Raw genomic sequence first — 19314 nt, forward strand, 5'->3', positions numbered from 1 at the left:
TTTTCCTCACCAGAGATTAATAATAAAAGGGACATTTGAGATGGTGAAACTACTTAACTGCTCTCTAATATTTGAGGCAGTGTGGATCCAACCGCCTGTGTCATGCAGGAAGCATCCCGTACTGCGCAAAACAGTACTGGGGTACTGAACCGAGGTAATGGCTGAGAGGTGGGATGTGTGATTAACGTAAAGAAAAAATGATGTAACCATCATGCATTGCCTCAAGATGGTGCTATTACAGTTTTGTAAATGCCTTCCTAGATTTCTTTACAAGGTGATTGCAAGTTAGCAATCTGAGGATTGACTAGATACAGGTAAGGATAACATGCTTCCAGTAGTGAATTCCTAGTGGATAACCAGCACACAAAGTTTAAGTGGAAAAAGTTGGAAAGTGCTTTCAACGAAGTTTTGTTAATAAACCATCTTTCAGAATTATGTTGCAACTCATACAAGGGAGAAAAAGCAAAAAGATTAATTAAAAAATGTGTACACACTTTAAAGTACTGTATCTACTCTTATGTTTCCCTGGTGAGAGGATTAACAGGTAGCTGATTGAGAATTACGGTTAAGTCTGTCAAATCCTTGGTACAAAGGAGGCTGTTCTCACAGTTTCATTCTACCAGATGTCAGAAATATCTTAATGGTTCAACAATAACTTGCAACTATATAGCTCTCATAGCATTCCAAGGTGCTGCACCATGACCATTTTTGGGTAAGGCTTGATACTAAAGTTTTTATACCACTGACCTCTTTTCTAAAGGATTTTGGGGGACATTGAGAAAAAAAACTATTGATAAATAAGTCGGTGCCTTATTGACATGTCAAAGTAACATTACTACTTACCGAACAGCATCTAACATTCTGCTGGCAATTTTCTTTCTTCTCATCATGCAAAATACCCAGATTCTGCTCACACCACAAACAGCTTTTTCGGGCTTTGTAGCGCATTGCCAGGCACGACGATATTCAAATACCACTTGGTTCTCAGTTATCTTCTGATCTGCAGGCTCAGAAAGCACCCTGAAGGCCTGTACACATACAAATTGGAGAGTGAAGACTCACAGATAACTCAATGAACTTAATCAAATAGCGTAAGTCTACAGAAGGACGGGAGATAAACAAGTTATTTGTGTAATCTTTATCTAATGTGATAGAAATTTTAGGTCAGGTTGCAACCAACTAATTAACGTACTCTAATCAATGAGTATGGGTGGATGGAAGGATAAGTTATCTCTAACCTTTGATTAGATTTAAACATTGACACCACTTGTAATGCCTCAGTACAGGGTAGGAAACAGATTATTTGGCACGTGAGTCCAGTTTCCACCTCAGCATTGCTTCACTCTTCCTTTAAACACCATGATTACATTCAGATAGTGGATTCTGGTTAATTGGGGCACATCAGGACCCAATTTGGCCACAGTTAGTCAAAGTTTCATGGAAATAGTTAAAAAGTTATTTAAAAAATATGAACTACAGTTTAACTGAGCAACCAATTATGTATTTAAATGAATTACAGAAGGAATTAGGACACTGTCAATACTACTACAGTACTATAAAAGTATAGTCGCTAATAGTTATCAACGGCGGAATTGATTGATTGGAAATGAATAAAATCAGTGCTGACACGTTGGTTTCAGTAGCGAGTGTCACATTAATTGAATGACTATTTAATTGATTAACTGGTATCTGTTGGAATTTTCTGATACAAGAAGTCTTGTATACAATAAAACTGCACCACCTTTAAAGGCTTTTCTTTTTCTCTGGTCTTGTTCTTTTGTCTCTTGCGATGCTTCTTCCTTTCTAGTCTTTGCTCTTGTGACACTTAATAAAATAATTGTAAGCAACATGTCTTATACCTCATTCTTAAGTTTCAAAATTACCTTTGGATCACAAAAGTGTCACGATCCAATATAGGTTAGAGATTCACATGGATGGTGTGGGCTTATTTGGCTGGAAGAATCTGTAACTCTGCTGTCATCATCATTGTGCCGTGACACAGGTGATCGTGGTCTCACAACCATGATTGTGTTTGGCAAATTTTTCTACCAAAGTGGTTTGCCATTGCCTTCTGGGCAGTGTCTTTAAAAGATGGGTGACCCCAGCCATTATTAATACTCTTCAGAGATGGTCTGCCTGGCGTTAGTGTTCGCATAACCAGGATTTGTGATATGCACTAGCTGCTCATACAACCATCCACCACCTGCTCCTATGGCTTCATGTGACCCTGATCAGGGGACTAAGCAGGTGCCACACTTTGCCCAAGGGTGACCTGCAGGCTAGCAGAGGGAAGGAGCGCCTTACACTGCCTTTGGTATTTCCACCCTGCCACCCAACTTAACATATATTATAGAATAATTGAGTTAAAAATGTTAATGTGCTAAGGATGAAATCTTTTTGGGGAGCAGCTAAAGTACAGTAGTAGAAACTTCACCTGCTTTATATCTTCTGCAATAAGGCAGCCAACAATCTTCTTTTCATTAGAGACAAACATGTAGGTTTTGCTTTGACCTGGGGAGCTTATTGTGGCCTGTTGAAACCCCAATTCATGATCTACCAACTCTCTCACTTCTTCCACCTGTACAAAAACATACATGCTGTTATGTGACAATACATATACATAATAGATTTATTTTCTATCATTAATGTCCATTCCTCCTGACATTAATCCTATCTGACTTGAAAGCATTTGCTCCTTCAGTAGAATTAAGAAATAGAAGTAGTTGGCACTGAAAAATCACTGAAAATTAGCACACAGATAGAGCAAGCCATCAGCAAAGAGCTCATTGGCCTTTATGGCAAGATAATTTGAGCAGAAGAGAAAGAAAAAGAATATTAGCTTTATTTGTCACATACAGTATATCAAATCATTCAATGAAATGCATCACTTGCATCAATGACTAACAGTCAGAGGATGTGGTGAGGACCACCCCGTAAGTGTCGCCATTCTTCTGCACCAACATAGCATGCCACAATTCCTAATCCCAACTCATATGTCTTTGGAACATATAAGGGAGGAAACACACGGCAAGGAGAGAAAGTACAAACTCCTTACAGGGAGCAGTAGGAATTAAACCCTGATTACTGGCATTGTACGCTAGCTGCTATACCATTGTGTTGCCTGTTTATTGAGAAGATGACTGACTGAAATTCTACAGGGGGCCTGGGAAGACTACACCTAGTGTCCAAGTCTGGTCTTGAACCCAAGGGCTCAAAGTCTCACCAGATTAATTCCTGGAATAACAATTTTATCTTAAAGTGAAGGCTTAAGCAAATTTAAACAACAACACACACAAAATGCTGGTAGAACACAGCAGGCCAGGCAGCATCTATAGGGAGAAGCGCTGTCGACGTTTCGGGCCGAGACCCTTCGTCAGGACTAACCGAAAGGAAAGATAGTAAGAGATTTGAAAGTAGTGGGGGGAGGGGGGAAATGCGAAATGATAGGAGAAGACCGGAGGGGGTGGGATGAAGCTAAGAGCTGGAAAGGTGTTAGACAAAAGTGATACAGAGCTGGAGAAGGGAGAGGATCATGGGACGGGAGGCCTTGGGAGAAAGAAGGGGGGGGGGGGGGGAACACCAGAGGGAGATGGAGAACAGGCAAACTTTCAAATCCCCCCACTACTTTCAAATCTCTTACTATCTTTCCTTTCGGTTAGTCCTGACGAAGGGTCTCGGCCCGAAACGTCGACAGCGCTTCTCCCTATAGATGCTGCCTGACCTGCTGTGTTCCACCAACATTTTGTGTGTGTTGTTTGAACTTCCAGCATCTGCAGATTTCCTCGTGTTAAGCAGATTTAACCTACATTCTTTAGAGCTAAGAATGAAGAGATTCTTGTTCAAGATCTCCCAGGTTCCTCTGACCACTAGTTACTGAGTATATTCATGACAGAAACCAATATTTCTACAAGTTAAAGAATACAATGCAGGAAAATGTTGCTGAGATCAGCCATCATCTTATTGAATGGCAGAGGAGACTACACAGGTAAGAAATAGAGACAAGGACCTGCACAAAGAATTTAGGGAGTTAGGTTGAAAGTTAATGAGCACGACTTCTAGTGTTGCAAGATCCTGGGCCACTTGCTAGTTAGGCCGGAAGTAGGAATATAGTACAGTTCAATGTGTGGTTTAAGAGCTGCTGGAAGAGGGTATGCTTCAGATACCTAGAAAACCAGGATCTCTTCCAAGGCAGGTGGGATCTGTACAAGGACAGGTTGCAGGAAGGTTTGATAGGGCTACCCAGGAGGCAGGGTGGCAGTGAGGTGGGAACCAGAGTGGTATTTCAGCCAGCAGCAACTGAGTTAGAGGTTATGCTGTATGAAAACATTGTCAGCAACAGGACAGTGTATGAAAGCATTCCAAATACTCAGTCACCTGCCAAACCAAAATCAGCTTTAAGATGAGTCATTCCAATCTCTGAATTTAATGGCTCCTTTATAGTGTTGACAGCTGACAAGATCTCCCTCATAAAATCACAAATTTATTTTTGCCCATTTAAAAAATGACACGTAAAGTTTTCTTTGACCAATAATCCTTGTGGTTTGGTGCACTGTGGATTGTTTTTGATACGTTTTGTTAATTGAACTTTACCTTATCCTCCTTCCCATATTAAAGAGACTTTTGGCTTAAAACAGAACAACTTGTTCAGTTTGTCCTCCCCCAAATCTCCTCTTCAAACAACTGGCTAAAACAAATTACCTCTTTGCATTTTCACATCCACGGCACATGATCAATTACCATTATGGACTCACAGCTTAATTAACTGTTTCCTTTACAGATATTGTACCTGACACTCCCCACTCCCCCATAGTCATTGTCATCATACCCTTGCATGATAAAGAAACAATCTTCCTTGGTCATGCCATCTTCTCTAATCATTTCTCCATCTCCTCTTTCTTCTTCAAGATAGCCTAGCAACTAATATTTTTCAACAGTATACCATCTCTCTAGGAACTAGACACAAACCCTCAATCCAACGTTCATCGCTAGGCAAAGACCATGCTGATCAAGTTTATGTACTGAATCTCAGTACAGATTCAGAGTGTTAATGTTTCACCAGCTTAATGTCTCTGCACATTTGAAAACACAAAAATCACTCTCTCCCCAAACCCCTCAAAAATGTTCTGGTACTAAGCAACACTCCATCTCTTCAAGTAACTTTACTTAGAAGTGTCTTTCACGTCGTGTGTACAGTGAAACATACAGTAAAACTCGTTTGCGTCAAACCTAAACAGTGAGTAGTTGTGCTGAGTAGCCACAACTCATTAATGTTTTTTGAAACATGGGAGAAAACTGGAGCACCCAGAAGAAACCCAGTCACAGGGAAAAGCTACGAACTCCTTACAGACAGCAGTAAGAATCAAACCCTGACCTTATGGCTGGCTCAGTAAAATATTGCGCTAACCACTATGTTATTGCCCTAACCCCCAAAATTTACAGTGACTTCCTGAACTTTACTCTGGTAAACAGCTGATGAGAGGCATTGATCATGTGGATAGTCAGAGGCTTTTTCCCAGGCCTGAAATGGCTAGCACGAGAGGGCACAGTTTTAAGGTGCTTTGAAGTAGGTACAGAGCAGATGTCAGGGCTAAGTGTTTTTTTTTTACACAGAGAGTGGTGAGTGCATGGATGGTGGTGCAGGGGATAGAATAGGGTCTTTTAAGAGACTCTTGGATAGTTACATGGAGCTTAGAAAAATAGAGGGCTATGTGTAACCCTAGATAATTTCTAAAGTAAGTACATATTCAGCACAGCATTATGGGCCGAAGAGTCTGTATTGTGCTGTAGGGTTTCTATGTTCTATTCAATAATTTTAACTCAGTTTCAATATATTAAAGTACTCAAAATAAATCCAGTTGATCTGAAATAAATTACAGATTAAAGGGAATAAATTATACAACGCAAATTTGTTCCAAGTATAACCAGGACACACCAACAAGTAATGGCAAATTTACTTAAAGTTCTGAAAAATAATTAATTGTTACTGTGCCTTTTATTTTTACCTTTTTGAGAGAATATTTAGGATCATCTGGGAGAATCATTATAATCTTTCCATCTAGATACTCTGCCACAACACGTTCTTTTTTCCATCCCTGCATTGTTAAAGATAAATATTTTTAACATTGCATTTTCTTCAAGTTTCAAAAACTCAAGATACAACAAAAAAATCAGCTGTGGTTAAGTGATGAAGTGGGTTCCTTATTTAAATTCATCTTATTCTGATGTGTTTCAACAAAACTTGATGCAAATTTGAGGTACAGTATGTGATCTTCAGATGAGGCACTTAAACTTTTAGACCATAACACATAGGAGCAGAATTAGACCATTCCGCCCAATGAGCCTGCTCTGCCATTCCATCACGGCTGGCTTATTAATCCTCTGAACCCCATTCTCCTGCCTTCATCCCATAACCTTTGACTGTGCAACTAGTTTAGGCATTCCAGTCCTATACTTTACACATTTAAGATTTATTCCCCTTTCCTTTCATGAAGATTATGCATTGTCTTGACCCAATATGCAACATCCTAGTAAATCAATAGTTTAAAGGTCAAGGGTGAAAGGTGAAATATTTAATAAGTACCCAAATGAGAACTTCTTCATGAAGACAAGTATGGATCGAGCTGCCAGCAGAAGTGATGATTGTAGGCTTGATTACAATATTTAAGAGAGATCTGGTTAAGTACATGGCTGGGAGGATATGGAGTGCAGGTATGGGTTGATGGTAGAAGGCAGAGTAACAGTTTGACATAGACTAGATAGCTGAAATGCCTGTTTCTGTGCTGTATACTCTATGACTGTATTATAGACGCACTCTCAAGAACTCTGTAGCTGAGATTAAATATAACCATTCATACCACAAAGCGAAGCCTTTCCAGGAGCCTTTGATGATGTTGTAAATGCTGCAGTTCATCCTCAGGGTTAGCGGCTGTATAAATCATCCCACAGGACTTGCAGATGATAGGTCCAAAGTGTTTCTGACCTGCATCCTGCAAAATGACCGTATTCAAGAAACTGTTTAGTCAGGCTCTTAAACTTTGAAGGCACTGTCCCAAGGCAGAGATATCCATGAATGCTTACCTGTTATTGTGAGAACAAGTAGACATCTATGATGCTATTACAGTCCAGTTTCTAATTTACTAAGACTAGAATACATTTTCTACAATTTAAATCAGTGTTTAAATTTTCTGAGTTTCCAATAGCGGAAAGGAAATTGTCCATAATAATTGAGTTACAATATGCCTTTAAAGTACATTTCAAAAGGCAGCCTCCTCATCCCAGGTTGATATTCCTCAATGTGTTTTGACACCTGACTAAAACCAAACCTGGTCATTCATTGCACTGGTTTCCACACAACCCAGAGGAGGGTCAGATCATCTCTGTGACCATTTATGCCCACCTTTGCGATTCTCTTCTCCTACCTTAATTCATCCAATGCTGGAACACTTCCATACTCTTTCCTCTGGAATTGACTGTCCTAATGTACAGCTGTTTGAAATTTCATTTTTGATCCTCCACATATTAGAAGGCCATTCAAATCCTCTTCCCATTTTGCGCCCTGCTTACTCACTTGTGCTATTGATCTGCATCAGCTTCTAGTTAAGCAAAGACTTGACTTTTGAATTGTCCAGCCTAGTTTTAATTTTGCACCCAGTTTCTAGTTCTAGGCATGCTATCCTGAGATCTCAGTATTCTGGCAGTTCTAACATCATAAAGAATGGTTCAACCACCGGTTTGCCTTGAGCCACAAACCCTTAACCTCATAAGAACATAAGAAATAGGAGCAAGAATAGGCCATCTGGCCAGTCGGGCCTACTCCGCCATTCAATAAGATCGTGGCTGATCTGGCCATGGACTCATCTCCACCTTCCTGTCTTTTCCCCATAACCCTTAATTCCCCTACTATGCAAAAATCTATCCAAACTTGTCTTAAATATATTCACTGGGGTAACCTCCACTGATTCATTGTGCAGAGAATTCCACAGATTCACCACCCTCTGGGAAAAGCAGTTCCTCATCTCCATCCCAAATCTACTCCCCCAAATCTTGAGGCTCTGACCCTAGTTCTAGTCTCACCTATTAGTTGAAACAACTTTTCTGTCTCTATCTAATCTATCCCCTTCATAATTTTATGTTTTTATAAGATCTCTTCTCTTCTCTGAATTCCAGCACGTACAGTCCCAGGCAATTCAATCTCTCATCATAGTCTAACCCCTTCATCTCTGGAATCAACCTGGTGAACCTTCTCTACACCACCTCCAAAGCCAGTATATCCTTCCTCAAGTAAGAAGACCAGAACTGCACACAGTACTCCAGGTGCAGCCTCACCAGTACCCTGTACAGTTGCAGCATAACCTCCTGGATCTTAAATTCAATCCCTCTAGCAATGAAGGTCAACATTCCATTTCCCTTCTGGATAGCCTGAATCTCTGGCAATTCATCAGTAAAATTACACCTCCCCTTCTCCCTCTCAGTAAGGTTGCTCCTCAACATCATCTTTTCCATTAATCATTTGTTCAGGTCCCCCTATATTTTCTTATTCGACTCAGTGTCAACATCTGTTTGATGTTATTCTCCGCTACCTCACTCCAAAAGGGCCCTCTAATCAATGGTTCAGATCAGCTCAGCAAATAAAATGTTTTACTGTACCCTCAAGTTACCCACCCATAGCTATCTGATATTTCACTTTACCCTAGGTTTTGCCAAGTGGTCTTGAATGAAATAATTTAAAAAGTCCTAGATTTCTTTATTGGACCTCAAATGCTTAGAGTAAAATACTACCGGATATCCAGAAATGATGTCATCACTTCACAATTCAAAGACAGAAAGGTACCTAACTTCCTATCACATAAGTCAAAGCAAGTCAAAAAAATTTCTTTGGTTCTACTTTTTTTGATAGGTACTTCTCTAATTGTAATCTCGAAATTTCCATTACTAACACAGTCCTGTTTTCAGTTAGACAAAAACACTATTCTGAAAATCTAAATGAGGTCTTCTTGAGAGGAAGAAATTGGTAAGCCAGCCACAAACTCTCCTCCATGTGCTCGCAGCTGCCCATGTATTGTCTTGAATACATGCTTAATGTATTTTACAGATTTTATCTTTAATATCTTAACATGTTTAAAAAAAGGATCCAGTGCTTTCTCAGCGTATATGACCAATAAACTGGTTCAGGTATAGATTATAACTGCATTTTTGGTGACAAGCTCTGCTATCTTCATCCCTAAAGAAGATGGCAGAGTTTGTTATTGAAGTGTCAGATGGAATTTAATGCAGACAAGTGCGAGGTTTTGCACTTTGGGAGGACCAACCAGGGTGGGTCTTACACAGTGAACAACAGCGCACTGAGGTGTGTGGTAGAACAAAGGGATGTGGGAATACAAGTTGGAAGAGGCGCCACATGTATATAGGGTTGTAAAAAACAAAATTTGGCACATTGGCCTTCATAAATAAATGTATTTAATACAGAAAATGGGATGTTATGTTGAAGTAGTTGGGGCCTAATTTGAAGTATTGTGTGCAGTTTTGGGCACCTACCTACAGGAAAGATGTAAACAAGTTTGAAAGAGTACAGAGAAAATTCACAAGGATGTTACTGGGTCTGGAGGACCTGAATTATAAGGAAAATTTGAATAGGTTAGGGCTGTATTCTTTAGAACATAGAAGATTGAGAGGAGATTTGGTAAAGGTATACAAAATGATAGGGGTATAGATAGGGTAAATGCAAGCAGACTTTTTTCACTGCGGTTAGGTGGGAATATAACGAAAGATCATGGGTTAAGGGTGAAAGGTGAGATTTAAGGAGAACATGTGGAAAAATTTCTTCACTCAGAGTGTCTCCAGAGTGCAGAATGAGGTACTAGCACATATGGCTCATGGGAGCTCAATTTGAACTTTTAAAAGAAGTTTGGGATATGGAGGGCAATGGTCCCAGTGCAGATCAATGGAAGTAGACACTTTAAATGGTTTCAGCATGAACTAGATGGGCCAAAGGGCCTGTTTCCCTATTGTACTCTAACTATAAAATGCTGGAGGAATTTAGCAGATTTAGCAGTCTCTCTACAAAGGAAAATGATGAATTGACATTTCACGATGAGACAGTCTGCTTTATTATAATTTTATAATTGACTTCCCACTCCAATTTGTACTTTGTCTTTGAACCTGAATTTGCACTCTTATAATTAACCAGCAGGATAAAAAAGCAAACAATAATTTCAAATAAATTGGAGACACAAGAGACTGCAGAGGCTGGAAGGTAAGAGCAAAAAACTAATAGCTGGAAGAACTCAGTAGGCTAAGCAGTGTAGTAGTTCTCAAACCCAGCAAAGCTTTGAATGTTTCTAGGAAACGTGTCATAGTTCTGTTCATTGGCAGAATGCTTTTACTTGATCTATGTTGCAAAAACGTGCACCCAGCAGGCTAAAAGGAAATAAACTTCTTGAAGAGTAAAAAGCAGCTTCTAGTTTTTGTTTTAACCATGAAGATGTGACAAAACTGGGTATTAAGTCTCAGGCCGCTCGCCTAGGTCAGATGTGTAGGGCAAATATTGCAAAGTCTTAAGGATGCGCTGTGAAATGTCCTGGTAGGCTTTGGCAGAAGACAAAGCTGGGGAAGACCTTTATTCTCTATCAGATATTCTGAGATATTTATGAGCTACTAAAGGTTATGTAATTAAAAATGATGAAAGCATTAAGATGCTGCAAAAATAGTAATAATCTCAATTGAAATAAGTAGCGTTAACAACTTATTCTATGGTAGCATAGCAGTTAACACAACATTTTATAGAGCCAGTGATTCGGGTTCAATTCCTGCTGCTGACTGTAAGATTATACATTCTCCCCATTACTGTGTCGGTTTCCTCCCATGTGGTTAGGGTTAGTGGGTAGTGCACATGTTACATTGGTGCCAGAAGTATGGCAACACTTACATTTGCCACCAGCAATTCCTCAGACTGTGTTGATACTTGACACAATCAAACACATTTCACTGCATGTTTCAACATACATGTGACAAATAAAAATGATCGGTCTAACCTGTCATCTTTTAGGCCAAGAATCAAATGAACAACATGCCTGAACCTTTCTAGGTTTAACCTCATAGAAGATCAGGAAGACAGTTCCTCGGTATAATACTGGGCAATCCCAACAAGATTGGGATTTGCCTTTGGCCTCAATGTGAAGTTCAGGAATAGAGTAGAGCGACTGATATAGCAGTCTGTCATTCAGCAAGTCCTGAAGCTGCAATATATCTAGGCATGTACAGGAGTAACTTACATGGGAAGAAGCAAGCACAAATATTTCACTAAGTTGTTGGCTGGCTTAGGATTATTTTCCCCAAAAGGGTTTTTTGTTTTACAAAGTTCAAAGTAAATTTCAATTTCAATCCTATTTGGAGAGAGATTAATTTTCGGAGAACCTCCTTTTGTAGAAAGCTTTTTTCCCCAATTTATGTTGAGTTTTTTTTTGGTAAAAATCATTCAATAGCCCTTTGTTCTAGAAAATCAAGCAAATTCGAACTTACTATTATTAGCTGATCACTATGTACTTTATCATAGTCTTTCTTCTTAATTTTCAGTATAAGTGCATGATAAGGCATCTTGGGAAGAGCAAGAAAATTACTGGACCCAGCGGTTATATTTTCTTCTTTTTGCAGTTCACACCTACATAGAAAGAAATTACATTGAGGGTCCTAGAAATTAAATACTGTAGTAAATTCAAAATCACTGACATCATCTTCATTCACATTCCGGACTGGAAAATACCTACATAGGCCAGCTAAACTAGAATAAATGGAATGACCCATATGCTTCTGAAACACTACAGAAAATTCAATCTGAATACAAATATACAAGAGACATGCACACATGGGATCTTGAGACAGGAACAACAATAAATTAGTTCTATGGCTATAGAAAAATTCTGCAAGTGCTTTTGTTAGCGATACTAATCATATGAATAATTCAGTGTCTGATTTTCAGCTACTCGGCAGATTTTTCACCTCCCTTTACAAAGGTCACACGCAAATGTGAAGATGGTTATTATTTATATAATACATGTGAAACCGAAATTCAGTAACTTGAATTAACAATTCACAGCTTTACATACTAAAGCTCACACAATTCAAAGTACAAACTTGCTTCTACTGCAGCAGTGCAACTACGTGCAGCAAGTGAGAGGAATTAATAATGGAAAAGGAGAGGGAGAATTAAGCAGATAATTTTGCTTGTTTACAATATGGACGATACAAAACAAATCCTCGATGTAGATGCACATTAGAAAGATGAAGAAACAGAGGAAAATCACAATCATTGGGGCAGTGGCACTGAGCACATTGTTAGCAATGGTTTGGCAAAGTCTCTGCACCATAGAACAGTCCAACACAGGAACAATTGCACATCATAAAAGAAGTGGCTTATGTAACTATCGATACATTGGTTTTATTTTCTTAAATTACTTATTTTTTGGGGACATGGAAAAGGGAAGAGGTGAGGAAAAGAGAATAATGCAAGAAACTGGAAGGTGATAGGTGGAAAGGCAGACTGAAGGAGGAGGGATCTGATTCGAGGAATTTGGAGACTACCAGGACAGAATGAAGTGTTGCTCCTCCATTCTGCATCTGGCTCCAAGGTGGCAGAGGAGGATGCAGATTCTGCCTGTCTATGAGTTCCTCCAGAATTTTGTGTGTGTTAATCCAGATTTCCAGCATCTGCAGTCTCGTGTGTGCCCACCTAACCTACTCCATTTCCCCACGTTTGTCCCATATCCCTCATGTTTGCTATTGGGTGTTTTTGACTAGTGGTGTATCACAAACGTCAGTGCTGCCAGAATCCTTGTTCTTTGCAATATATGTAAATGACTTGGAAGAGGATGGCATGATCAGCAAGTTCACAGGCAGCATCAGGACTGATAGAGTTGTTGATCGTGTGAAAGGTAGTCTTAGGCTGAAATAGGCAGATTGAGTTTAATCTGTATTACACTCCCGTTATCAATGTATTTTGAGAGCACTAACAAGACTAGGACATACACCATGAACAATAAGGAGAACTGAGAAACAGACAAAATTTGGAGTACAAATCCGTAGATTCTAGATGGTCAATAACATGGCTCATCAGATCTTGGCTTTCACTAGTTGGGCACATAATACAGAAATTGGAGGTTATGTTGCAATGGTGAAGCCAGATGAACATTGAATTTTCCATTTTCAGGAAAATATTCTCCATTTCTATATCCCTCAGTTTTGTATACCATTAGACAAAGGGGTGACCCCTTGGGGCACCCTTTGAGAGAAGGGTAGTGCAGTCTGATGTGACCAGAATGAACATTAAATTTTCCTGAATACTATTGGTATTGTTTTACTTTTGAAATTGAAGAAAACCTTAGTTTATTAAAGAAGAAAGACGCATAGCAAGGCAAATATAGCTCCTCCTTGTTTAACGAAGGACACTTTTGATGGCATCATTTCTGGTTGATCTGCCACCCTTGTGCCTCTCGTTGTCATTCTGGAGACGTGCAGTCCTTTCATCCGCCATCTCCATTCATCTTTTCTGCTGTTTATTCTTTGTTTCTGATCTTGGAGACGTGTATTTCTCAGCTCCTTTGTCCCTTCCTCTCTCCTCCTCTTGTGCCTGTTTGTTGTCATTCTGGAGACGTGGATGCCTCTCCTCCTGTCTCTTCTTCTCTCATCTTTTTTGTCCTGACTTTTTAAGCCTGGAGTCGTGCGGCCCTGGCCTCATCCGATTCTTGTTCTCTCCCTCTCCTTGCCGCTTCCCGACGACGTTTGGCATCATCTCTTGACCATAATGTCTCCCTTCTTTCCACGCACCATGATTAGGCTGACCATATTTATTTTTTTAAAACCCTAATGCTGGATAGAAGATACAAAGCAGTAACATCAAAGACTCCAGGATGCTGATTATTCTTGATGATGTGGTTGGCACTCTCCTAAATGGACGTGATACAGTCACCGTTGTCCTTTGACTGCAGCAAAGGGTTTGATGGGTGTCTCGAAGTAAGTCATTACAATAAGATTTAATTATCTCTTATAGATGGGTGGCAGTTTGATCTGTCCTAATCCTGACATGCTGATGGTGATTAGCCGAATGTGACTGCTCGAAATACAGCTGCCCTGTCCTTTTGCTCCGGCTGGTGTCGCTGCTGTGGGCATCGTGAGTTGCTTCTGAGGCTGGCCTTGCGCATGCGTTGTGGTTTACATCATGGCTGACATCGGCTCTTGGGTGAAAGCAAGGCTGTTGATTTTGGCGAGTGAGCAATTTTATATGAATATATAACCCTGAACTTTGCCTTCATTCTGTAAGTTAGCGCATTTTCAGTTGATTTAGCCAAAAATAGTGCCGCTGTAATGCACCATTTACACTAATTGGAGGTCACAAACAGACAAACAGAGCATGAGAGTTTTAGTAGTCTATAGATGTCTTGCCCTATCTTTTTCACATCTGCTCTAGGGAGAATATACCTAGCTTTTCTAAATCGTCTTCATAAATGAATTGCTTCATCCCAGGCAATATTGTTACTATAGCATGGTGACCATAGTTTACTTGAGCGATTGACAGTCTATAGAAGTGAGGCCAAACAGCAGCGAGGTCATGGACCCGACAGAAAATACAGAGGAGGGGGTCCTTGCTGTCTTGCGGCAAATTAGGGTGGACAAATCCTCAAGGTCTGACAAGGTGTTCCCATGGACCCTGTGGGAGGCAAGTACAGAATTTGTAGGAGCCCTAGCAGAGATATTTAAATCATCCTTAGTGACAGGAGAGATACCAAAGGACAGCCTATTTTGTTACACTGTTTAAGAAAGGCTTTAAGAATAAACCTGAAACCTATAGACCGATGAACCCGACATCAGTAGTAGGAAAGTTATTGGGCGTATTGTAGGGGACTGGACATGAGTATTTGGATAGACAGAGACTGCTTAGGAATAGTCAGCATAGCTTTGTGTGTGGCAAGTCATGTCTAACCAATATGGAAGAAAGCTGAAGACAAGTTCAAGCTTCTGGATCCAAGTCATTTTATCTCTCCATCGTACCTCCATTTACTTCATCTTCTCATCCTTTTCACCTGGCTGGTGCACTCTGGCCTTCATTCCTTCCCTATCTGGCTCCCACATCACCCACCAGCCTCTGTCCTATCCCCACCCCCTTGTTCTGCAATATATTGGCAATCTTTCCTGGTCCCTCTCAGTACTGATGCAGGGACTTATTCCAAGATGTTGATTTGCAATGTTTGCCTACATAGGTGCTGTCTGACTTGCTGAATTCTTCCAAGTGTTCTGATTTTTAAAAATTGTTTTCAAAGGTTACTTTTATTACCAAAGTATATATGCAGAATACACCTAGAAGAATTGTCTTCTCCAGGTAGCCACAATACAGAAAACCATAGTAGTTGAAAGAAAGACATCAACGCCTCCCACTGCACAAAAAGAAAATGAAAGAAAACTGGCAAACCCCAACCACCCCGCGCACAAAAGCTAAAAGATCCCAGCCCGCCGATCGGCAACGTGAGAAAACAGAACACAAAAAAACATAACTGAAAGAGGCCAAACGCAGGATTTCAATAACACCTCCAAGGGCAGCGGCATGGACCAGTGCCGCTATCCCCCACCAATGGCAGCAGCACAGGCCAATGCCCACTCCTCCACCGAGGGGCAGTGGCATGCACCAGCGGCTGCCCCTCCGAGGGCAGCGGCATCCCTGAGAACCACTCACTCTCCTCCGCAGATGCCTCGACGTTTCAATTTTCCTTGATCTCTTAATCGGTGAGAAATGTTGTCAATCATGACCGCTTGTCTCGTCTCTGAGCTTCCCCTCACAATAGTTCATGCTCGCATTTCTTTTCTGGAGTTTTAGTGTGGACAGCAGAGCAATAGCTCACTCAGTCAAACTACAGACTGTAAATTACAGGCTCTAACAGTTTCAAAAAAAAAATTAAGAATAATAAGTAGAATATGTAGAAAAACTGAAATGATTGACGATCTGGAAGATGTCATCTGAAGAATTGTTGTCACTGGTGCCATCTTGACCAGGAGCTGCCAAATGCTAGACCACAAGACCATAGGAGCAGACTTGAGCCATTTGGCCCATCAAGGAAGTTCCACCATTTCATCATGATTGATCCATTTCCATCTCAGCCCCAATCCCTGTAACTCATCATGTCCTGACTAATCAAGAATCTATCAACCTCTGCCTTAAGTATACCCAAAAGCCTGGCCTCCACAGCCACCTGTGGCAATGAATTCCACAGATTCTAGCTAAAGAAATTCCTCCATTCTAAATGAACGTTCCTCTATTCTGAGGCTGTGCCGTCTGGTCTTAGACTCCCCTATCATAGGAAACATCCTCTCCACATTCACTCTATTGAGGCCTTTCAACATTTGATAGGCAATGCACTTTGGGAAGGCACACAAGGGTAGGACAGACACAAAGATAGGACTCCAGAGAGTGACGATGAACACAGGGACCTTGGGTTACATGTCCACAAATTCCTCAAAAGTGCCAGTCTAGGTGGATAAACTGGTGAAGAAGGCATATGTAAAGGTTGTCCTCATTAGACATTGCAAACAGAAGTTGGGACATCATGTCACAGCTTTATTAAACATTAGAAACATAGAAAATAGGTGCAGGAGTAGGCCATTCGGCCCGTCGAGCCTGCACCGCTATTCAGTATGATCATGGCTGATCATCCAACTCAGAACCCTGTACCTGCTTTCTCTCCATACCCCCTGATCCCTTTAGCCACAAGGGCCATATCTAACTTCCTCTTAAATATAGTCAATGAACCGGCCTCAGCTGTTTCCTGTGACAGAGAATTCCACAGCTTCACCACTCTCTGTGTGAAGTTTTTCCTCATCTCGGTCCTAAAAGGCTTCTCCTTTATCCTTAAACTGTGACCCCTCGTTCTGGACTTCCCCAACATCGGAAACAATCTTCCTGCATCTAGCCCGTCCAATCCCTTTAGAATTTTATATGTTTCAATAAGATCCCCCCTCAATCTTCTAAATTCCAGCAAGTATAAGCCTAGTCAATCCAGTCTTTCTTCATATGAAAGTCCTGCCATCCCAGGAATCAATCTGGTGAACCTTCTTTGTACTCCCTTTATGGCAAGAATGTCTTTCCTCAGATTAGGGGATCAAAACTGCACACAATACTCTAGGTGCAGTTTCACCAAGGCCTTGTACAACTGCAGTAGAACCTCCCTGCTCCTGTACTCAAATCCTTTTGCTATGAATGCCAACATACCATTTACCTTTTTCACCACCTGCTGTACCTGCATGCCCACCTTCAATGACTGGTGTACAATGACACCCAGGTCTTGTTGCACTTCCCCTTTTCCTAATCGGCCACCATTCAGATAATAATCTGTTTCCCTGTTCTTGCAACCAAAGTGGATAACCTCACATTCATCCACATTAAATTGCATCTGACATGAATTTGCCCACTCACCTAACCTATCCAAGACACCCTGCATCCTCCTCACAGCTAACACTGCCGCCCAGCTTCATGTCATCTGCAAACTTGGAGATGCTGCATTTAATTCCCTCGTCTAAATCATTAATATATATTGTAAACTGGGGTCCCAGCACTGAGCCTTGCGGTACCCCACTAGTCACTGCCTGCCATTCTGAAAAGGTCCCATTTACTCCCACTCTTTGCTTCCTGTCTGCCAACCAATTCTCTATCCACATCAATACCATACCCCCAATACCATGTGCTTTAAGTTTGCACACTAATTTCCTGTGTGGGACCTTGTCAAAAGCCTTTTGAAAATCTAAATATACCACATCCACTGGCTCTCCCCTATCCACTCTACTAGTTACATCTTCAAAAAATTCTATAAGATCCGTCAGACATGATTTTCCTTTCACAAATCCATGCTGACTTTGTCCGATGATTTCACCTCTTTCCAAATGTGCTGTTATCACATCTTTGATAACCGACTCTAGCATTTTCCCCACCACCTATGTCAGACTAACCAACCGGTCTATAATTCCCCGGTTTTTCTCTCCCTCCTTTTTTAAAAAGTGGGGTTACATTAGCCACCCTCCAATCCTCAGGAACTAATCCAGAATCTAAGGAGTTTTGAAAAATTATCACTAATGCATCCACTATTTCTTGGGCTACTTCCTTAAGCACTCTGGAATGCAGATCATCTGGCCCTGGGGATTTATCTGCCTTTAATCCCTTCAATTTACCTAACACCACTTCCCTACTAACATGTATTCCCTCAGTTCCTCCATCTCACTAGACCCTCGGTCCCCTACTATTTCCGGAAGATTATTTATGTCCTCCTTAGTGAAGACAGAACCAAAGTAGTTATTCAATTTCCTTAGTGAAGACAAAACCAAAGTAGTTATTCAATTAGTCAGGCCACAGCTTGAGTGTTGTGCGTAGATCTGGTCACCATCCAAGAGGGAAAGAAAATGTGATTGTGCTGAAGAGCATGCAGAGCAAATTTGCCAGTATGCTGCCTGGATTTGAACATTAAGATTATAAGGAGATATTACATTAGGGTGATAGAATTATGAGGGGGATAGGTAGTATTTTTTAAGTTCTTGACTGGGTGGACTGAAAGAGCACATAGGCAGAGAATTTACAGGGGTTTAGGGAGGAAATCCCCCCCATCCTGGAAATGTAGAATGTACTGCCTGAGGAGATGTGGAAGGCAACATTTAAGAAGCTTCCAGATAAGTACTTGAATTTTCTAGATGGTATCGAAGTCTACAAAACTTAACGTAAGAAAATGGGATTAGCGTAGATTGGTGCAAGAGGCGACATAGACACAAGGACCAAATGGCCAGTTTTGGTGCTATATAGCTTCAGGACTTTATGACTATGAAGCAAAAAAAAAACAATTATCTATTTTGCCAGGAAAATTGAAATAAAAAATCTCACCAGTGAGAGACTGAAGAGCATCTAAATTGAAAAACTTTGAGTACTCCAGTACAGGATTTGCATAAGACCAGAATGCAGATTGATAATACGTCAAGTAATTAGGAAAGCTAACAGAACATAATGGTTTATTGCTCGGGATAGTACAAAATACATAGGGGTTATATAGACAACGTCTGAAGTATGATGTACAGTAAAGGCACTGTAGCAGTAGAAGCTTACTGCCAAGAGTATGTACTTGGGCCTGTTGTTGAACATACCTTTTACTGCCAGGACGAGTACTGAAAATGGGGTAGACAGCTGCACTTGACAATAAGCCTGAAAGTCAAAAATAAGCATTTACAAAGGAATAGTGTAATAATAAAACCTAACACTATGACTTCAGTAATGACAATTGCAAGAAATGTATCCTCATA

At 40.6% G+C, this 19314-nt stretch overlaps 1 protein-coding gene across 3 annotated transcripts in view; it reads right to left on the minus strand.

Moving 5' to 3' along the window:
• The window catches only part of esco2 (establishment of sister chromatid cohesion N-acetyltransferase 2), a 40619-nt gene that overhangs the window by 433 nt on the left and 20872 nt on the right, over window positions 1–19314 (minus strand). For 2 of the 3 annotated variants that reach the window (XM_073057456.1, XM_073057457.1), the window contains exons 6-11: window positions 19159–19216; window positions 11518–11656; window positions 6855–6986; window positions 6003–6092; window positions 2435–2578; window positions 844–1028 (exon numbers count right to left, since the gene is read on the minus strand). In XM_073057456.1, the coding sequence (XP_072913557.1) occupies window positions 844–1028; window positions 2435–2578; window positions 6003–6092; window positions 6855–6986; window positions 11518–11656; window positions 19159–19216 (748 nt within the window). The remainder of the gene's footprint in view (window positions 1–843; window positions 1029–2434; window positions 2579–6002; window positions 6093–6854; window positions 6987–11517; window positions 11657–19158; window positions 19217–19314) is intronic. The other variant, XM_073057459.1, reaches the window with a different exon arrangement.

Source organism: Hemitrygon akajei, chromosome 9 (assembly GCF_048418815.1).
Source record: "Hemitrygon akajei chromosome 9, sHemAka1.3, whole genome shotgun sequence".
NCBI classification, from domain to species: Eukaryota; Metazoa; Chordata; class Chondrichthyes; order Myliobatiformes; family Dasyatidae; genus Hemitrygon; species Hemitrygon akajei.